This window comes from Equus caballus, chromosome 18 (genome assembly GCF_041296265.1).
Source record: "Equus caballus isolate H_3958 breed thoroughbred chromosome 18, TB-T2T, whole genome shotgun sequence".
In the NCBI taxonomy this organism is placed as follows: Eukaryota; Metazoa; Chordata; class Mammalia; order Perissodactyla; family Equidae; genus Equus; species Equus caballus.
The window spans coordinates 72,810,041-72,830,565 of NC_091701.1; the positions used below are offsets into that span (position 1 = coordinate 72,810,041).

Below are 20,525 nucleotides of genomic sequence, written 5' to 3' on the forward strand. Positions count from 1 at the left end.
TCATAACATTAATAAAAAAAAAAAAAAAAAAAAAAAAAAGAAAGAGACGGTGAACAACAAATTGGCTCTTAAAGCTTCCACCTACATTTAACTGCCCAAAGCAGGATACATGGCCATTCCAGAGCTCAACAGGACAGGGATGATAATCCTCCCACAGGAAGGGGCAGTGATTTTTTTTAATTTTTAATTTTTCTTATTTATTTATTTATTTGAGGAAGATTAGCCCTGAGCTAACATCTGTCGCCAACCCTCCTCTTTTTGCTGAGGAAGACTAGCCCTGAGCTAACATATGTGCCCATCTTCCTCTACTTTATATGTGGGACACCTGCCACAGCATGGCTTGCCAAGCAGTGCCTGGGTCCATGCCTGGGATCCAAACTGGCGAACCCCAGGCCGCCCAAGCGGAATGTGCAAACTTAACTGCAACGCCACTGGGCTTGGGGCAGTGATTATTTTGAACAATAATAGGACCTACTACACTAATATTCTGCCTTTAATCTCAGGTGCATATGGAAACTACACTGTCCAGACGGGTCCTCTCTCCAACCCACATCAATGCTACAGCTTCTGAAACATTCACGGTACTTCAGCAAAGGATGAGAATAGTTGAGGAACAGACCAGTTCTCTGAGGGATGACCTAGTAATGTTGGACTTTGGTGAAAAAAGGTGACATGAAAAATGAATTAGATCTCTATAGGTTGAAGAATTTTGCTTCATTGGTTATTAATAAAGAGTCACAGTGTGGATGGTTTGGCAGGAAAATAGGTATTTACAAAAGAATTGAGAAATAACAGTTTCTATGTGAACATTAATTAGAAAATATTTGCAAGATAAAGAGTTGTCATCCTGTAATAGAGCCAGTACCGCTATTCCTCTAGACAGATTTTACAGCATATTAATTAAGTGCACAAACTTTCATGGCCTGTTCACCTTCAACACTTCATTAAAAACAAACATGTAATTTTTTGTGTAATTAGAAAAAATGTTGGTTATTTTTTAAATCAAAAATAGACTTTGATGTTAGTTAAGGTTAGTTAAGGTGAACATCGAAACTTGATTCATGCCATTAACATGGTCTTCATTTTCTTTTCCCAGATTTGTTGTAAATTAAAAGAAGTTTTAAGTCTTAAAAAATATTTTATAATTTAGAATGAGGTACTCAAAAAGAACTTTTTATGTTTTGTGGTGCTAAAGAAGTTATTGCCATTAAAAGTTGGATTATCAATAGCCTGAGGACTCTGGGTGCTTAAGCAGCCAATATCAAATTCACTGCTGTGATTTTCTGTAAAACTGTATGTACGTTTGTCTCTCGTGAAGACCTAAAATTACTATAGGTGGTATCTTAGCACCCATGGAATAAATAACACTTTAGCAGTTAAAGATTAAATATGTACAAATATTGAGTATATTGGAACAAAATAGGAACATTTATTACGACCTTGTTTAAAAATTTTCTAAAAATATGTGAATATATGGCCTCCATGCTAACTTTAATCTTAGTTTACCATGATAGAGTTAGCATTTAACGTGTTTTATGTATCACTTGTTTTTATATACAAAAAAAGTTCAGATTAAAGTAATCAACTGTTGAGCCTGCCTTGGTGGACTGGTGGTTAAGATTCGGTGCTCTCACCGCCGAGGCCCAGGTTCGTTTCCAGATCGTGGAACCACACCACCTGTCTGTCAGTTGTCATACAGTGGCGGCAGCTCACATAGGGAACTACAAAACTAACAACTAGGATACACAACCGTGTAGTGAAGCTTTAAAGACAAATAAATAAATAAATGAAAATAAACAATCATTGAAATGTCAGTAATCTTTACCCATCCCACACTGGTCTCACCCTCTTAACCTAATAGTGCTCTCTATAGTTACGTTGGAGGGGCTAACACATGCTTGTTGACTAAGGAATCTAATTTTTATTCTTAGTAGAAATGTTACATTGACTCAGTGGTTAGGATTGCATAATATTGTTATATTGGGATCTTTGTCCAGAGGCCAACTTGAAACTCCAGAGTGTTTAGAAGCATCTGTGAATCAGAACATCGTTAGTCCTATCCAGAATGAAGTACTTTGTTCAGGAAGGACAGATGTTTTATGGAAGAACTGTGAGTTTCTGGTAAGTCGAATGTGCCATCTGGAAAGCCTCATCCAGTCCTTGAAGATGAACATCTTTCGTCTGCAAACTGAAAAGGATTTGAATCCACAGAAAACAGGTATGGAGAGAAGAGAATCATGAGAATTTGGTCCTGCATGGGTGCTTGATAAGTTTATGATTCTTTTCCTTTCCTGGCCTTCTTTCAACTGCTCGATGCCCCTCCTGCGCTGTCTGGTAGCTTTTCTGAAGGATCGATTAAATACAATACAGGAGGAGCATTCCAAGGACCTGAAGCTGTTGCATCTCGAAGTGATGAATTTGCGCCAGCAGCTAAGAGACGTAAAAGAGGAAGAAGACAAGGCACAAGACGAAGTGCAGAGGTTGACTGCCACGCTGGAGATTGCCTCAGAGACAAAGGTTTGAGTCCAGAGCTCTGAAACGCACATTCACTGTGTGTTAGCTAGAGGAGGCAACAGACCCATAAAACTCAACTTTAAAAATAGGTGATGTTGATGTGAGGATTCTTTGCATTTGAAATTTATCTACATTGATAACCTAAACCATTGTGTGCTATCAGTAATTGAGTATTTATAGAGCCCTCAGCCTGTACACATGACCTTGGGGGTCCAGGGATACAAGGTAGCGTCTGTGCTCTTCAAGAGCTTATAGGCTAGCTGGGAGAACAAGGGGTAGCATGAGAAATTGGATAGAGAAAAAATAAGACATAGGAAATGTCAAAGGACAGTAGAGGACAGTAAGTGAATATTGAAGGGTAAGTGTTTTGTAGTCAGGTGGGTTGAGAGGGTGTGAATGCCCTGTCTAGAATAGATTAGGGTAGGCCTCAAGAAAGAGAGGACTTGAGCCGAACCTTTAGAAGGCAAAGTAGAAAAGTGAGGACATTTCAAGGAGCACACACACTGGCAGCAAAGAATAAAGACTAGGAAAATAAACTAACCGTTTTGTTTCCTGCCACGGGCCAGGCAATATAATAGATGTTCAACATGTTATTTTGTTTAATCTTTGCAAAACTTCATGACGTAGGGTGTTATTGTCCCCATCTTAATGATGAGTACTGAAGCCTAGAGAGAAGTCACTTCTCCAAGATCACACTTCCTGTCTTCTTCTGTAACCCACGTGTGAACCTAGATCTTTCCACTGGGTGCTGTTAGGGGGAAATGCATAAACTAGCCTGACAGGAGTGAGTATTTGTTTGTGGGAAATAAGCTGGAAATTAGCTAGGGATCGCATTATAGAGGATCTCAAAATCAAGAATAGTCAGTAGTTGGGCTTGATCTTATGGGGAGTGATTACGATTTTTGATAAGGCAGTGACATGATGAAAACAGGAAAACGAATCTGGCAGCAGTGAGAAGAGGAGAAGAGATTGGAGGCAGGGAAACCAATTAGGAATCCATTGCATTATTTGGGGCATGAGCCTTGCTAGGTCTGACCTAGAGTTGTGGCATTTTGAAAGAAAGAGGGATGTTCTGTAAAGAAAGACATGCTAGAATATGGTACTGGATAAGGGCCGGAGGTCAGAAAGAGACAAAGATGACTGAGGCTTCACGTCTTGGATTGCAGTGTGATAAATAATAATATAAAAAAGAATAAATAGTGAAAGCTATGTTTTTCATCCTCAATTCCTAAGCATGGATAATATTTGAGGCTAGAAAAAGTACTTAAAAAAACAGGAGTATACACCGTAAGAAAAATTTCTGTCAATTATCAAGTTCTCCTCTGATGATTGAATTTTATATAGGAAATTAATGTGACTAATCATTTTTTAGGATCTGAAAGGGAAGATGGTAGAAGTCATGAATCAAAGTAATCAGATAACTTTCTTTTTAAATATCTCATAGTAATAATTACTTCAGACTCAAGATAGGAAGTATTTATAACCATATTCAGAAAGCATTTATAGCTTGCCACAAAAAGGTCTAGATTTGAACGATATAGATAGTTTGTTCCTATCATTCCAGGTTATTTAGAACCTTTTCTCCTTCTACTTTTAGAAGACTGCAGCCATCATTGAAGAGGAACTGAAGACCACAAAACGTAAAATGAACCTTAGAATTCAGGAGGTAAGATAAAAAGATGCTGGAGGGTGGCGCGGTGTTGGAATTGCAGAAGGGAAGTCAAGAAAGTAAATAGAATGAAAAGAAACCTTTGAAGAAGGAAATATGTGACTATATACTAGGAAGGTTTAAAAAATATGCCACATGAAATTCAAGTGAAAGTGCCTGCCTTTATTTGACATTAAGCCTTCTTTTGCCTCAATACGGCCATAAAACCAGAGATAAAAAACATCACTGCTCTCTGAGCCAGGAGGGAGACAGTTACCATAAAATGCATGCGGTTGCCCGGACACTAGAGTTAAGTGAGCACCTTCATACAAAGGCCTTTTAAACTAAAGTTGTGTTAAAAATAAAAAGATTTTAATAAGCCTGCTCATCTAATTTTACCTTGAAACCTTCATTTCAGCCTAAGTTTTAGGAGGTAACAGATTGAAAATTGTGACGTAGGTGGCTGCTAAAAGCTGTTGGACTAAAAATTTGCAAGTGAAAACAGTGAAAGAGAAGACTTACTAACTTGATAGACCCTGACAGCAGCCTGAAAGCTCACTCTCCCCTGACGGAGTACGAACTGATGTCAGTCCCAATCAAAAGGGTCAAGTTATGTTTAAAATACTCTGTTATATGAAACAGGTACATGTACTTTTTAGGAAAATTCTCATGCAAAATTATTTTTTAAATTATGAACTTCAGTGCTTAAGGTGGTAAGTGTAGCTATCTGGAAAATTCTCTTATGTACTTTATTTGCCAGTAATTACTGATAGAAGGATGATTGTTCACAGTTAGAATGTGTTAAGTTTAGCACAGTTTTTATTTTTTAGACATTTTAATAGACTTTTTTTAGAGAAGCTTTAAGTTTATAGAAAAGTTGCACAGAAGACAGTTTCTGTAAACCCGCTCTCCCCACCCCCACAGTTTCCCCTATTATTAACATCTTGCATTAGTCTGGTACATTTGTTACATCTGATGAGCCAGTATTGATACATCATAATTAACTGAAGCCCACAGTTTATCTTAAGATTCGCTCTTTGTTCATTGCAGTAACATACAGGACAGTTGCACTGCTCTGAAAGTGCTCTGTGCTCCGTGTACTCATCCCTACGCACCCCAGCCCCTGGCACCCGCTGATCTTTTCACTGTCGCTATAGTTTTGTTATATTTGGAGTCATATGGTGTGTAGACTTTTTGGACTGGCTTCTTTCACTTTGCATGTGCATTTAAGTTCTTCCGTGTCTTCTCATAGTTTGGTAATTCATTTTATTGCTAATAGCATTCCATTGTCTGGATGTGCCGCAGTTTGTCTATCCGTTCACCTATTGAAGGACATCTTGGTTGCTTCTCAGCTTTGGCAGTTATGAAGAAAGCTACTGTAAACATTCATATACAGGTTTTGGAGTGGACATGTTTTCATCTTATTTGGATAAATACATAGGAGCACGATTACTGGATCATATGGTAGGCTTATGTTTAGCTTTGTAAGAAACTGCCAACCTGCCTTATAAAATGGCTGCACCATTTTGCATTCGCATCAGCAATGAATGAGAGTTCCTGTTGCTCCACATCCTCACCAGCGTTTGGTGTCGTCAGTGTTTTGAATTTTTGCCATTCTAGTAGATGTGTAGTGGTATCTTGTTTTAATTTTTAATTCCCTAGTGCAATATGATACTGAACGTCTTTTTATATGTGCATTTGCCATCTGTATATCTTATTTGGTAAGGTGTCTGTTAGATCCTTTGCTCATTTTGTAACTGGGTTGTTTGTTTTCTTATGTTGAGTTTTCAGAGTTCTTTGTATATTTTGGATACCAGTCCTTTATCAAATATCTGTTTTACAAATATTTTTTCCCAGTCTATAGCTTATCCTTTCATTCTTTTAACAATGTCTTTTGCAGAGCAGAAGCTTTTAATTTTAATGAAGTCCAATTTATCAATTTTTTCTTTCAGGGATTATACTTTTGGTGTTATATCTGAAAAGTTGTCAGCAAGATTTTTCTGCCATGTTGTCTTTTAGAAGTTTTATAGTTTTGCATTTTATATTTAGGTCTATGATACATTTTGAATTAATTTTTGTGAAAGATATGAAGTCTGTATCTAGATTCTTTGTGTGTGTGTATATGTTTACTTGTTCCAGCAGCACTTGTTTAAAAGACTATCATTGATTGCCATTTATCACTATTTTTTACTGGCAAAGTCTTAATTCTGAGTGCTATGATAAAATCTTGGATTTTCATTGAGCTCTATCAAGGACCCACAGAAGGGCTGTCTTAGTCAAAAGGCATCCTGAGGGCAGTGGAGCACTTTGCTAGGGCTGCCATAACAAAGTACCACAGACTAGGTGGCTTAAATGACAGAAATTTATTTCATATTTCTGGAGATGGAAGTCAAAGATCAAGGTGTTGGCGGGTTTGATTTCTCCTGGGGCCTCTCTCCTTGGCTTGCAGATGGCTGTCTTCTCACTGTGTCCTCACATGGTCTTTTCTTTGTGTGCACATCTCTGGGGTCTCCTTGTGTGTCCCAATTTCCTCCTCTTATAAGCACAGTCAGGTTGGATTAGGGCCCACCCTAACAGCCTCACTATAACTTAATCACCTTATTAACAGACCTGTCTCCAAATACAGTCACATTTTGAGATACTGGGGGTTAGGGCCTCAAGATAATAATTTGGGAGGAATACAGTGCCGCCTCTTACAGAGGGCTATACAAAGACAGAATAAATTTAGTCTGTATCTTCCTAAGAGATAAGAAATATGCATATATATAAAATCTAGTTCTGATGAACATAAAATGGATTAACCAATTGCCTTTAATAATGCTTCAGAAATTTGTACCTCAGTAGTATAATTATCAAATAGATTCCCTTTATAAACCACTCAAATTATATCTTAAGCAAATTATACTACATAATTTGATGCAGAGCTTAGAAAAATATATTAAGCTACTCTATATTAAAAAAAAATTATAATCTGATAGTTGTAGTATCAGATTATTATAAAATATAGCCCAAACCAAAAACTATGGCTCATTCTTAAATAAGATTGACTATTTAACTGATCACTGGATGAGGAAGGAATTTCTAAACTCGAAAAGAAGGAACAGAATTATAAGAAGCTCAATAGAGATTTGGCCAAATAAGAATTAAAAATTTGGGGACCGGCTGGGTGGCGTAGCGGTTAAGTTTGTGCACTCTACTTCAGTGGCCTAGAGTTTGCCGGTTTGCATCCCAGACAAAGACGTACACACCACTTATCAAGCCATGCTGTGGTATGCGTCCCACATATAAAGTGGAGGAAGATGGGTATGGATGTGAGCTCAGGGCCAGACTTCCTCAGCAAAAAGAGGACTGGCAGTGGATGTTATCTTAGGACTAATCTTCCTAAAAAAAAAGAAAAATTTGTACATGTAAAAAAAAAAAGCTAAACTAATAAAACATAACAAGACTAAACAAAGAGTTAATAATCTATTTTAAAGAACTTAAAATTGACTAAAAAAAAACAACCAAAAAACCAATGGGCAAAGAATAAGAACTCATAGTTCAGAAAAATGATATAAAGAACTAATAACCACATTAGAAAATGTTTAATCTCACTAGTAACCAAAGAAATGAAAAACTATTAAGATGTTATTTTTCATGTATTAGATTAGCAAAGATTTAAGAAAATAATACATAGTGCAGATGAGATTTATTCAAATACTACTGATAGGAGGCTAAAATTGGAAGGAAAATTACAATAAGAATCAAAAGTCTAAAAAGTGATTTTTAGCCTAGTGATTCCTCTTATAGAAATTTATCCTAAGGAAATAACCATAAATGCAGTGAAAGATTTATTCACCAGCATGTTCAACAGGACTGTATTTAGAATAGTGAAAAACTGGAAGAACCTAAGTGTTCAATCCTGGGGGTGTGATTAAGAACCTCATAGAACATTTCCAAAATGGGCTATCTTATAACAGTTTTATGTCACACGTTTTTCGTCTTTCAACTTTTTAAACATTATAAAATGTATCATCCGTAGAGAAAACATATAAAATATATATGTACAATTTAGAGAAGAGTTATAAAGAGTACTCATGTCATCTTCATCAGGGCTTAAAAACAGAATTTCTTTCAATTTAACATCACTTAATAAAAGGAATAGCATTCTGCAATTCCCCTTTAAGTTAGCAAGGGTCTCTTTACCTCATGATAAAAAGACTCTTTCTTTTTTATATCTTTATCTGACTCACTTTATAGTTATTTATTGAGAGAAGTGAGGTCAGTGTACCCCAATTCTGGACTGTCGGTTTTGTCTGCTGTTTAGTTACTTCATTATTTGTTTAGACCTTTAAATTCCAAGACAGAATTGAAACAACCTTCAGGGGTATGTTTATAATACTATGAGATAAAAAAATATATAGACAAATCAAAATATAGGAAAATAGGAGTTAAAAAGTAAAACCAGAACATACAGAAATACAGAGAGTAAATACACAGAGATACAATATTAGTGTTTTTCAAACTTCTTTTTGACACCAATCCAATATATCACATATAGTTTTTATTGCAACACTATATGCACGTACACAAACATATCACAAAGCATTACTTACCCTTCCTTATTACTTGCTATATGCGCTGATATTTTCTTTGTATTCTTTTTTTCCTTTTTGAAGTGCGGCTTGCAACTTACTAATGGATCTTGATCTGCAATTTGGAAAACAGACTTAGAAAATAGGAAGACCAGGGCAACAAATCTGACTCTACATTTCTTAGAAGGTTATCCGTTAGGGAGAAACAAGAGCATGTTTCTGAGCAGTCATAAACGAATGCAGAATGTGTGGGGGTGAGAGGGCAGGTCTGGTAAACTTTCCATGGTGGCTTTGATCTTTGTTAAACTGCTGTGATGTTCTCTTAGTCTTGCCTAACTGCACTGTTGCTCTGTAGCTAAGGAGACAGCTGTCTCAGGAGAAGCACCTAAGGGAATGTCTTGAGAAATCTGGATCAGCCATGCTACTCAAAATACAGGAAATGGGATCAACAGTGGAGGTGGAACGGAAACAGGTAGAGAGATTTTTCCCTCCTTGTTTGTGATGGAAAAGTGAAACCTAAAGAGAAAAGCTGCTATTTTACCTATGAGCCTATTGTTTTGCAAATTTCCTCTAGATTTATTAAATTATTTACTTTTCTTTAGTAATCTTCTGCTAACATTCTTACTACAGTTTAGGACTCTGATGTCATTCAGTCCAGTACTCTTAATTTATGAGTGAGGGAGCTCAGGACCAGAGGGGTTAATTTGCCTCAGGCTTTATCGAGGTGAGTGACCGCTTAGCTCCTGGGACAGTATCCTTCCCCCTGCACCATATAATCTCTGTGACAGGAACTGATTTTGGAAGGCATTGCCCTGGTTTCGTGTTGTATGTATGTGATGTGGCTAGAAAATAAAGATTAAACTGAGCTAACACTTGAAGCAAAGAATGCCAATAAGTAAAATAACCAGGAATGTTTTTTACGTGGCTCTTTTCAATTCTCATTATTATTTCAGCATAATATTTTTGCCTTCATCATAGTTATTTGACGTACATACATGTAATTTAGAATATTTTAAATTCTAACTACCCAAGGCAATTAGTTCCAAATCCTAATATCTGTAATTAGATTACATAATCTTTATTATTTTAACCAATGACTATTGGTCACTTTAGAATCATAAAAAGGATTCTATGTAAGGAGTTGGTAAACAATCCTTTATTGCTCTAACCTGCACTGCTAGTATTGTAGCCACTAGCCACATATGGCTATTTAAATTTAAATTAGTTAAAATTAAATAAAATTAAAGATTCAGTTTCCCACTCTCTCAGGCCACATTTCAAGTGCTCAGCAGTCACTGTGACTGGTGATGGCTCTGTTGCTGTGTTGGAGAGCACACAGGAAGCTCTGTGGACAGCTTTGCTCTCAGACACTGCACCCTGTTGAGACTGTAACAGACATAAACTCCCCTTCTCCGCCAGTGATCTTAAGATTGGAAAACCTGCCTTGCATGTGGTGCTATAAGGTAGTTTTTTAGAAATCTACCTTACAGAAAAGGAGTTTTTCTTTTCAGGTTCAAATTTTGCAGCAAAACTGTATTGGCCTACGCAATTCTATACAGACTACCCAAGAACTGCTGGCACAGGAGCAACGAAGAAAAGGAGAGCTGGAGACTGCTACCTCGCAGCTCAAGTCTGATCTAAGTATGAAAATAGATGCTACAAATACACTTTTGTTAGTTTTTCGAGATTTCATGCAAAAACTCTTAAGATCTCAAATTCTTGAAGTGTTACTGGTATTTTCTGCAGACCTGAATGCAGAAAATTGCTGATTTCCTTTTCATATGTGACATTGAGGGAAAAAAAGAGAATGTTGGTAATAAAATAGAATTTGACCCTCTTAATTGTAAACTGTTCTTTATTTAGGTTTTTTTCCAGGTTTATTTAAGTGTTTGTGGACTTGAGAACATTTGATTTCTAGGACTCTAGATTGATTATTGGATAATAGAATGTTAATAAGGAAATAAGGCTGTTAATCCTTTCTAACCTACCGATCCTAACTGTTAGATTGTGTCAGACTCTTCATTCTCCAGGGTACCAATCTATTTTGCTTAACCTGTATTTGTAGAAATGGATGGTTGTAAGGTACCTTAGAGCTTAGATTAATCTCATTTTACAGATGAGTAGAGTCCTTAGAGGTGACAGAGCTAGGAAATGGAAGAGTCTAGACTTGATTCTAAGTTTCTCAGAGTCATGCTTTCTGCAGCCCATCAGCCCTTATCATATTACTCTTGTTAATGTGTAATTGTAAAGCGGTTTTCGGATAGTCCCAATATGGAGATCACAAAGAATTACAGCGCAGTGCCTCACACATGAATAACACTTCATAGTTTACATAGAGCTTTCACATAAATGATCTCGTGTAACACACCCAACTATCTGTACTGCCCAAAGTGACAAAATGAATACGTGGTGAAGAGGGGCCTGAACCTGGATCTTCCAACTCCAAGCCCAGTGTTCTTGCCAGTGTGCCTTCTCTGCTGTCTGGCTGTGGTGAGGGCAGGGAATACCAAAAGGGAAATGAAAACTATAAAAAACATGGAGCAAAGAGAAATCGATTCAATGTTTTGACTTACTGCTTTTAGCAGAAAGTACTCTTTTTCTGGCTGGTTGTTGAGTAGTGAATTACTCTGTGAGATTCTCACTGATGATGCCCCAAGATAATTTTCTGTCTCCCTGTAATTGCATGGCTACAAAAATACATGCTACCTGTTATGGGGTTGCCACATTATCTCGTTTGAGCCTTACAACAACCTTGTGAGAAAGATAAGAAAATATACCCTATTCTACAGAAGATTAAAAAGATGTGTATCCAAGGACCCACAGCAAGTAGGATAGCTGGGGCTAAACCACTGATCTTTTTATTATAATAATTGTCCTTCTGATTAAGTGATTTTTAAAAATGTTACTTTCTCAATGGATTAATGCTTTATTTTTGAATTTTGTAAAGACTATATGGAAGACCATTTAAAAAAAATGAAGATTAAAGGAACAGTAATTCAAACTAACATGAGGAAAAGGAAGCCTGTCTGAATACCAACTATATGCTTCATATTGAATAATAGACTCTTTACATGCATGCAATTTTATTACTTTAAGGTACAAATAGTTATGCTAACTAGATTACTAAAAGGAATGCCTTTAGATATTTGCTTCAATGAATTTAAAAATGAAATTGTTTATTAACAATTGTTTATTGTGTTTATTAACAATAAACATATTTATATATATATGTGCACACACACATATATACTAATTAAGGGGATTAACTTGTTCTCCCAAGTAAGACAAACACTCCCCTTACTTTTTTTTTTTCTCCTCCCCAAAGCCCCCCGGTACATAGTTGTATATTCTTCGTTGGGGGTCCTTCTAGTTGTGGCATGTGGGACGCTGCCTCAGCGTGGTTTGATGAGCAGTGCCATGTCTGTGCCCAGCATTCAAACCAACGAAACACTGGGCCGCCCTCAGCGGAGTGCGCGAACTTAACCACTCGGCCACAGGGCCAGCCCCTCCCCTTTCATTCTTACTTTGATTGGTGGAATTTCCAAAATAGATCATATAGTTGATCTTTTCGATCCTTCACATATTTTAAATTAGAATTTACTCTAATGGAATGAATCTTGGACTCATAAATGTTCAAAAAGTATAGTTTTTCTGAGTATATCCTATATAAAATGTGAGTTTTTATTTGTTTTGTGATTTTTCTGGCTTTAGAACATTTAAGTGAAAGAAAACTAAAAAGTCTTTATGAATTTTCTATGAAGCCAAAACATTATTCTCAGAAAAGTTTACATCTTTTGGCTACTTGTATACAATGCCAAACTGTTCCCCTATTTCTGTCTTTGGTTTTATTTTCACTGTATATACCCTCTGAGTTGTTTCAGATCTTTTTTTTCTACACAAAATCATCCTCCTGAGCTCCAGATGGTGTCTTACTGCCTACTAAACATCTATATTTGGATGCCTTGCAGATACCTCAAAACACATGATGAAAACTTAAGTATTGCCATCGTTCTTACTCATTCTCTCCCCCAAACCTGCTCCTTGCCCTGTATTCCCTATTTAGTTGAAGAGTCCACTGTGCACGCCACTGCCTGTCTGAACACTAGATATTTTCCTTGACTCATTTACGGCCTTTACCCCACCGGTCAGTCAGCCACCAAGTCCTGACAGTTCTCCCTGTTCGTTATTCCCCCAGTCTGCTTTTCCTCTGCATCCCCACTGTCTTTACCTTAGAGCCCACTCTCGTCGTTTTTCACTTGGGTAACTGCAGCAGCTGCTAAACTGATCGCCCTGTCTGTGCCGAGCCTGTTAGAGTGAGCTCTCCAAGGAAACGCTTTGGATTGTGTGCCGCTCGGCTTAAAATCCCTCAGAGGCTCATCATCATCTGTGCGTGGAGTAACATGTGACCTCATCTACCATCGCACATGACTAGGGACTAGTTCTTGGTAATTCCATGACTTAGTTTCCAGTCTATGAAAATATGATAGAAATGCATTCTCCTTATTTCTGCAAAATACAGACTGAAAAAAAAAAAAATCAAAGCTTCTCAGGGAAAAACATACCATGTGATTTCAGTGTAATTGTAGTAAGTTGTTATTATACTTATGTGGACTTTTTGTTTTTAGTTTCTAGAGATGACCTCATTTCCAAGTTGGTTGAAGAAAATAAGGTAAGTTTTGAGGTTGTGGAGTACAGCGGTGTTCTTTCCTCTCTTCACTAAGTAATGCTTCCTCACTCACGGTGGTTTACTGGCCTTCTGATTCTCCTAAAATCTTTATTTCAAAAAATTTTCAGTGTAAATGAGTTATATATTCAGAACTGTTGTTAACTGGATGTTAGGAAATAAATCATTTCATGCAGGTTGTTATAGTTTGAAAAGGGTGAATTGGCAAAAATAATGAGACATTTGCATTTTATGCCTATTGCAAACTAATTGTTATAAAGAAGCTTTTTTATGAAATGTAAGAAATATTAACTACTTTTTGGTGGTGATGGTTGTACAACAATGTGAATGTACTTAATGCCACTGCACTTAACACTGAAAACTTTTGTGTACTGTATACTTAAAAATTGTAAGAATGGTAAATTTTATGTTATGTATATTTTACTATAATAAAAAATAAAGAAATATTGCTACTTTATATCTTAATACATGTCTAAATCAATCTCAATGTGTAGCTTCTGTTTAGGGTAAGTTTTCTGGATTCTCGCTCATCCTGTGTTATGTGATTTACCATTCTTGAGATGCTTCTCTTGGGAAAAGAGAAGAGTGGTTCTCTCTCTGTGTGGAGAGGACTTACACTTGGTCCTTCCCCATTTGACTGAGTACCTGTTAGGGAAAGCCCAGCCCACAACTCACATCCCTATCACCTTTTTCTCATCTCAAAGAGAACTAGCTATTTTTTTCACAGAGCAAAGGCACTTTCTTCTGCTGCACCCCCAGGCACTCCTTGATGAAAAGATCTTCACCTACTTATAACTTTAAAAGATCCTTGAATGTGTTTCTTTGAAATCACAAGATCTTACTGTTAATAGGAAAAACTGTGTATGTAGTATGAACCAACAAATATTTCATCTTGGAGAGTAGAACTTTCTTGACATAAGGATACTAGATAAATAGGTTATGATTTTAGGCAAATTATTTCTAGTTGGAATTCCAATATGAGAAATATTTAAAAACAGTTTTTATAAATAATTTATAAATAAGAAGTTTGAAAGTTGAAGATATCAAAATTATAAAAAATTCTTTATAAGACACTTATCTATGTATATCATTAGAACTTGAATTTGTACTGTCCAAAATACAGAGCAAGTATTTTGATAGAGATACATGTTATAGCTCTTAGAGAAGTTCTTTTTTTCTCCTATAGAATGTGAGGATGTCTTTCAATAAGGAACACGAAGAAAATGCATATTTGAGGTCTGAAATAGTATCCCTTCGTGAAGCATCAGAAAAAGCACAGGTAAATCTTCCCATTTCTCTAGTTTTTAGATGTTTAATTTTGTTCAATTAAAGAACCAAGAACCAGGATTAATCTTGATTATATAAATTCATACCATCACCATCATCCCTATTTTTTGTTTCCATATGATTTACTTCTTCTGTGAAACATTATCAAATTAACTGCATTTCTCATTTTGCTCTCCAAATTCCTGTGACACATAAGCATACGAGATGTGCTGCTAAATCATGCTCTAGTTTACACTTTGCCTTTGTTTACTTTCTCATTTATTCATTAAATATACACCTTTTGTTTCCCCCATGAACTTCTAAGCAGTTCAATGCCAAGGGGTATGTCTCATATTTCTTTGCATCTTCTATAGCAAATAGCACAGTAGGAATCTAATAAATCCTTGCTAGATTATGCGTAATTTTCTGTGGGATGGCAGTTTTCAAATTTAGCTGATGTTTTATATAAATATGCATGTATATAAAGAAGAGCCATCAACTATGCAGGCAAACAAGTTATTTCTCATAGGGCCCAATGAAACAGTATTGATCACTTAAATGAACTTTTTGTTAGTACAATTTGATTACTTCAAGGTTAGGATCATAGTAGCTGTACTCTGTTTATGATAAAGAAAATACAAAATAAATGTGTTCTTCTGTAAAATAATAATAACAATAACTGTTACTACCCTTACTATACTCATAGTAGTTAACATTTACTGAACCCGTTCTGCTTTCTAGGTACAATGCTAAGCACCTGGTGTTATTAACAAATTGTAATCCTTGCAATTAATACTACTATAGAAACTATTATTATTCCCAGTTTAAAGATAAGAAAGTGATATACAGAGAGGTTTAATAACATAGCTAATAAGTGACAGAGTTGGAATTTGAGCTCAGGCAATCTGGCTCCAAAGAAAATTAACTATTTCTTTTCAAGGAGCAAGAGTTCTCCTCTGTCTCACCCCCAGGTATTCCTTGATGAATAGTTTATAATCTAATTATAACTTTAAGATGCCTCTGAATGTGTTCCTATCTACTGTACTATACACACCACTTATGATAGTTTCCAGATAATCTATCATTTATGTTTCATTTCTTTTTACTGTTTTTTTGAGTGTGTTTTCTATTGATCCTTCAGAGTTATTTGGCCCCATCTTTGAAGAATTTGTTCATTAAAACGTAAGATCCTTGCCAAATATACTTGGCAAAAATAACTGGTAATTAAGATAAATATTTTCCACAGGAATACAAATTTCAAAATATCAAAAGGACAAGAGAATTATAAACTAACTACAAGTATGATAGATCTGTTTGCAGAAAAGATTTTGTTTTATTTTGGAAGATTAATCTTGTAAAATGGCACAATAATCTATATTTTGCTTTTGTAAATACAGTAATTGGTGATGGAGGAGCTTAGATATTTTCTGTTATCAGCTAAACAATTCTGAATACTCATTATCCAATTTAGGGAATGGATTTCTATAATATTGGCCGGGCATCTAGATTGTAAATTCCGTTCTGTCTTGCTCTAATTGATCAGTGTTCAAAATTGTGAAGAATGGGTCAGTAAACTGCCAAGTGCTGCAGTTGCTCCACCAAATCAACAAATTTCCCCCTTTTAATATAAAATTATTCAGAGTGTTGTCTCCAAATATTTGAAAGTATTTTATAAATTAGTGAAATAACAATTAGGTTAAATACATTAGGTTCTCATATATAGTGAAATACTCTGTAATCGTTAGAAAGAATGATCCATAAGTAAAAATAATTATTTATTGGAGAGGTTTATGACTTACTACATATGTTGTCTTAGGTTTTGAATGACCAACTGACTAGAAAGTGTTCAGAGCTGAACAGCATGCTGCAGACTGCTAGTACGGAAAATGCCAGAATCATTGCTGACCATCAAGCCCTTCTGCAGGTAGTCATTGTTAACACTCGTCAATTTCTGATAGAATCAGTAGGAAGCCTCCTTGTCTAAGAGATCAGGAAATGTAAATGGCCAACTGGATAAATAAAATATTTTAACAATTAATTCCAAGAAATTTTACTGAATTATTTTATTTTTTGATTAGTGGTTTTCAGTTTTCATCAGAGGGGTCATTTGGCTTTACTTTTTTTGTTTTTAAAGATTTTATTTTTCCGGGGCTGGCTCCGTGGCTGAGTGGTTAAGTTCATGCACTCCGCTGCGGCGGCCCAGGGTTTGGATCCTGGTCATGGACATGGCACCGCTCGTCAGGCCACGTTGAGGTGGCGTCCCACATCCCACAACTAGAAGGACCTGCAACTAAGATATACAACTATGTACAGGGAGGTTTGGGGAGATAAAGCAGGAAAAAAAAAAAAAGATTGGCAACGGTTGTTAGCTCAGGTGCCAATCTTTAAAAAAAAAAAAAAAAAAGAAGATTTTATTTTTCCTTTTTCTCCCCAAAGCACCCTGGTATATGGTTGTATAATTTTAGTTGTGGGTCCTTCTCATTGTGGCACGTGGGACGCCGCCTTAACGTGGCTTGATGAGCAGTGCCATGTCTGCACCCAGGATCCGAACCAGCGAAACTCCAGGCCACCAAAGCGGAGTGTGCGAACCCAACCACTCGGCCACGGGGCCGGCCCATGGCTTTACTTTCTTAATGGTTTCTTCTCAAATATCATTACTTAGGAAAAGTAATTACTTGTGCCATTATTTGTAGAATCATGGAGAACACTTATGACTGACCCTGAAGTACTGACCTCTTCCTCAAACACTTGTGCTTTCCCATTTTGCTTATGCTGTTCCCTCTGCTGAGAACAGTCTTTACTTCAACTATTTGAAATTCTACTCATTCTTTAACTCTCACTTTCGTCAAGAAGCTTGATCACTCCAACCAGAAAGGATCAGTTTTCTCAACTTCTACTCCTCGGACACTAAACAGATTGTAATATTAATAGCTCTCTCTCTCTCTTTTTTTTGAGCATACTTACTATATGCCAAGCATGCTAAGGATTTTACATATGTTACCTCCTTTAATACTAGCAGCCATTATGTAAAGGGATATTTATTATCCTCATTTTATAGATAACAAAAATGAGGTTTAGCAAAATCAACCAACTTGCCTGAAATCACTTAGCTAGTAAGTGGTAGAGCCGGATTTAAACCTAAGTCTGACTCCAGACTCAGTGTTTTTTTTTTTGAGGAAGATTAGCCCTGAGCTAACTACTGCCAATCCTCCTCTTTTTTCTGAGGAAGACTGGCCCTGAGCTAACATCCGCGTCCATCTTCCTCTGCTTTATACGTGGGACGCCTACCACAGCATGGCTTCTGCCAAGCGGTGCCATGTCCACACCCGGGATCCAAACCGGCGAAACCCAGGCCGCCGAGAAGCAGAACCTGTGAACTTAACTGCTGCGCCACTGGGGGGCCCCACAGACTCAGTGTTTTTAATCATTATGCTATGTTGCCTCTCTGTTCTGCATTCTATAGTAGTAATTATGTGCATGGCTCCTTCCTTTGTTACACTGTGAACTTCCTAGAAGCAAGGACAGTGCCTTGTATATCTTTGTTATTACCCATAGTACTAAGTATGTTTTGCACATAATAGGTACTCAATAACTATCTTTCATTAACTCAACAAACATTTAGTGTTTGCCCCATTCAGGTATGATGCTAGATCTAGATAGGATTAAATAAGTGAACGAGACAAAATTCTTACTTTCATGGGACTTAGTTTAGTAGAGTGAATAATATGACTTATATATGTAACAGTGTCACAACATTTTAAAACTTCAGACTGTTACACAAGTGAGATCCCATTTTACCAAGTATGAAGGTGTGTATGTTTGCCTTGCAATCAAATATGGTTAAAAGTGTTTTAAAATATGTTTACAAAAGTAATTAATATGTACTGTATTTGCAAAAGCTTTATAAATGGAAGATAGAGGGAGTGTGTATAAAAAAATGTGATGTTTTGATAATTCCAAAATGGTGAGCCAGAGAAAATAAATTGTGCAAAACAGTTGTAGTACTTGTGCTGTAACAGTATCTGAGTGCAATTTCAGATATTCTCAAAAGAGTGCTCGCAGATTCTTAAACATCATCATCCTGGCGGGTGGGCTTGTCTGGAAGAGGTGAGGGGAGATAGAGGTGGAGGGATCTTTTAACTTTGTGCATTGATATTGTTTTACTTTTTAAAATAAAGTATGTCTCATAGTGAAATTTTAAAGTACCAAAAATATTCTTCATATAATTTTATACCTAAAAATATGTTCGTGTTAGGAGTTTTGTAAATTTTGTAGCAATCTGAGTAACTAATTGTTGTGCATCTTGATTGGTGACCAGCAGAGCTATAAAATGATAGAATGGTGGTCAAGTCAGGGTGGGGACAAAAAGAAAGCTGGGCGTTAAATTCTGTTAAAAAGAGGTTCTATTTATATAAATAAAATTTGTCTTTTGTAAGCTAATTCAGTATCTTTCATCAGTTATTTTGAGTGATAGTCTGTCAAATGACTTTCTGGCATCTTATCTTTTAATATTACTTATAATACTCAGGTAGAGCAGAAAATGATGACACAGACGTTTCAAGAACAAAACTTACTGCTGGATGCAGCCCATGCCAGTATCACAAGTGAGCTTCAGACTGTTCAGAATGAGAAAACCCAGCTCCAAGCACATCTGTAAGTAGATGGCATGCAACTTCTCATGCAGCTTTTGTTCTTGCACGTGTATTTCTTATCTTTAATGAAAATGTTTAGTTCTGCATTTGCTGGGTCAGCCACAAAAATAAAGACTGCCCTCAAGGAACTAGTTTTGTTAGAACGTTTTGGTTAACTGCTCTCAGGCAGGAGATAGGTTCTATAAGAACATTTCGTCCTTCTGTTGAAGAACAACTCGCATTTAGCTTTCCTCCCTCCTTGTTCTCTTCCTGCAGGGACCATTTAATCCTTGAACACAACCAATGTATCCAGAAAGCACAGGATGCTGAGAAGAGGACAGCTACGCAAAAAGAGCTGCTAGAATCAACTATTGCAAGATTGCGAGGAGAATTGGAAGCATCCGTGCAAGAGAAGTCGTCTCTGCTAGAGGAGAAAGAAAGACTTCAGAGAGAGGTAGATAGAGGAAGATTTATGTTACCTCCTGGTTGGGGTGGTGATCTTGTTTTAAAATTGTGTTTTAAATGCGAAAGACAAGGAAAGAAATACAACCCAGATGCAGTTTGTCTGAGTTGCCCATTAAAGAAATCTTTAGGTGGCGAATCTATGTCTTTGAGCATGTGAAGTAGTCTGTGCCAAATGGTGTACCCTTATACAGCACTAGTGAGTGTTAACTAATAGTTCACACATCCTCGTGTTAGGTAAGGAGTCAGATTTTAAAAAGTGATTTCCCTGAAGGAGTGGAACAGTGTAGGTTAAGGGGGAACAGCCCTGTCTTCTCAGTTAGGAGGGAACCAGCAGAGTCTGACATGCAGACGTGTCTTTCTAATTTCAGGGCTGTTTGCGAAGTTTGCTCTGCCTCAGAGACTCCCTGAGTGGCCCCTTTTCTGAGAGGATGTGCTGTCTCTGCAGTGTAGGTATTAACTGACGTGCAGGGTGTGTCTGCTATAATAGAGCCTGTCAGCTGCTTTCAAATTGACCCGTTTCTTCTTTTCCCCTCCTTGGGCAGATTCATAAAACAGACAAAGAAACAGCACAAGAAAAATGCAGTTTGGAAAAGGAATTAGCCCAAAACAAGGTATTCCACATTTTATTTGTTGTTATTTCGCTACATTTCATTTCCTTCTGTGTCACTACCTCCTGTGTCAGCTTATCTTAGTGAGGAGACAGCTCCTTTTCTTGAATACCTGGATGTGGGAGAATAGAGAAG

General features: G+C 36.7%; 1 protein-coding gene across 20 annotated transcripts in view; it reads left to right on the forward strand.

The window, feature by feature from the left end:
* CCDC150 (coiled-coil domain containing 150) overlaps nucleotides 1–20,525 on the forward strand; it is a 74,185-nt gene that overhangs the window by 13,607 nt on the left and 40,053 nt on the right. For 9 of the 20 annotated variants that reach the window (XR_011428597.1, XR_011428600.1, XR_011428596.1 and 6 more), the window contains exons 2-14: nucleotides 504–667; nucleotides 1,998–2,218; nucleotides 2,339–2,517; nucleotides 4,112–4,180; nucleotides 9,092–9,208; nucleotides 10,248–10,377; nucleotides 13,362–13,405; nucleotides 14,607–14,699; nucleotides 16,503–16,610; nucleotides 19,215–19,339; nucleotides 19,594–19,771; nucleotides 20,151–20,228; nucleotides 20,325–20,393. Coding sequence is in view for 14 of the 20 variants with exons in the window: in XM_070242086.1 (XP_070098187.1) it covers nucleotides 504–667; nucleotides 1,998–2,218; nucleotides 2,339–2,517; nucleotides 4,112–4,180; nucleotides 9,092–9,208; nucleotides 10,248–10,377; nucleotides 13,362–13,405; nucleotides 14,607–14,699; nucleotides 16,503–16,610; nucleotides 19,215–19,339; nucleotides 19,594–19,771; nucleotides 20,151–20,228; nucleotides 20,325–20,393 (1,575 nt within the window). In the remaining 6 variants the exon portion in view is untranslated. The remainder of the gene's footprint in view (nucleotides 1–503; nucleotides 668–1,997; nucleotides 2,219–2,338; nucleotides 2,518–4,111; nucleotides 4,181–9,091; nucleotides 9,209–10,247; nucleotides 10,378–13,361; nucleotides 13,406–14,606; nucleotides 14,700–16,502; nucleotides 16,611–19,214; nucleotides 19,340–19,593; nucleotides 19,772–20,150; nucleotides 20,229–20,324; nucleotides 20,394–20,525) is intronic. The other 11 variants (XR_011428599.1, XR_011428595.1, XR_011428598.1 and 8 more) reach the window with 3 other exon arrangements.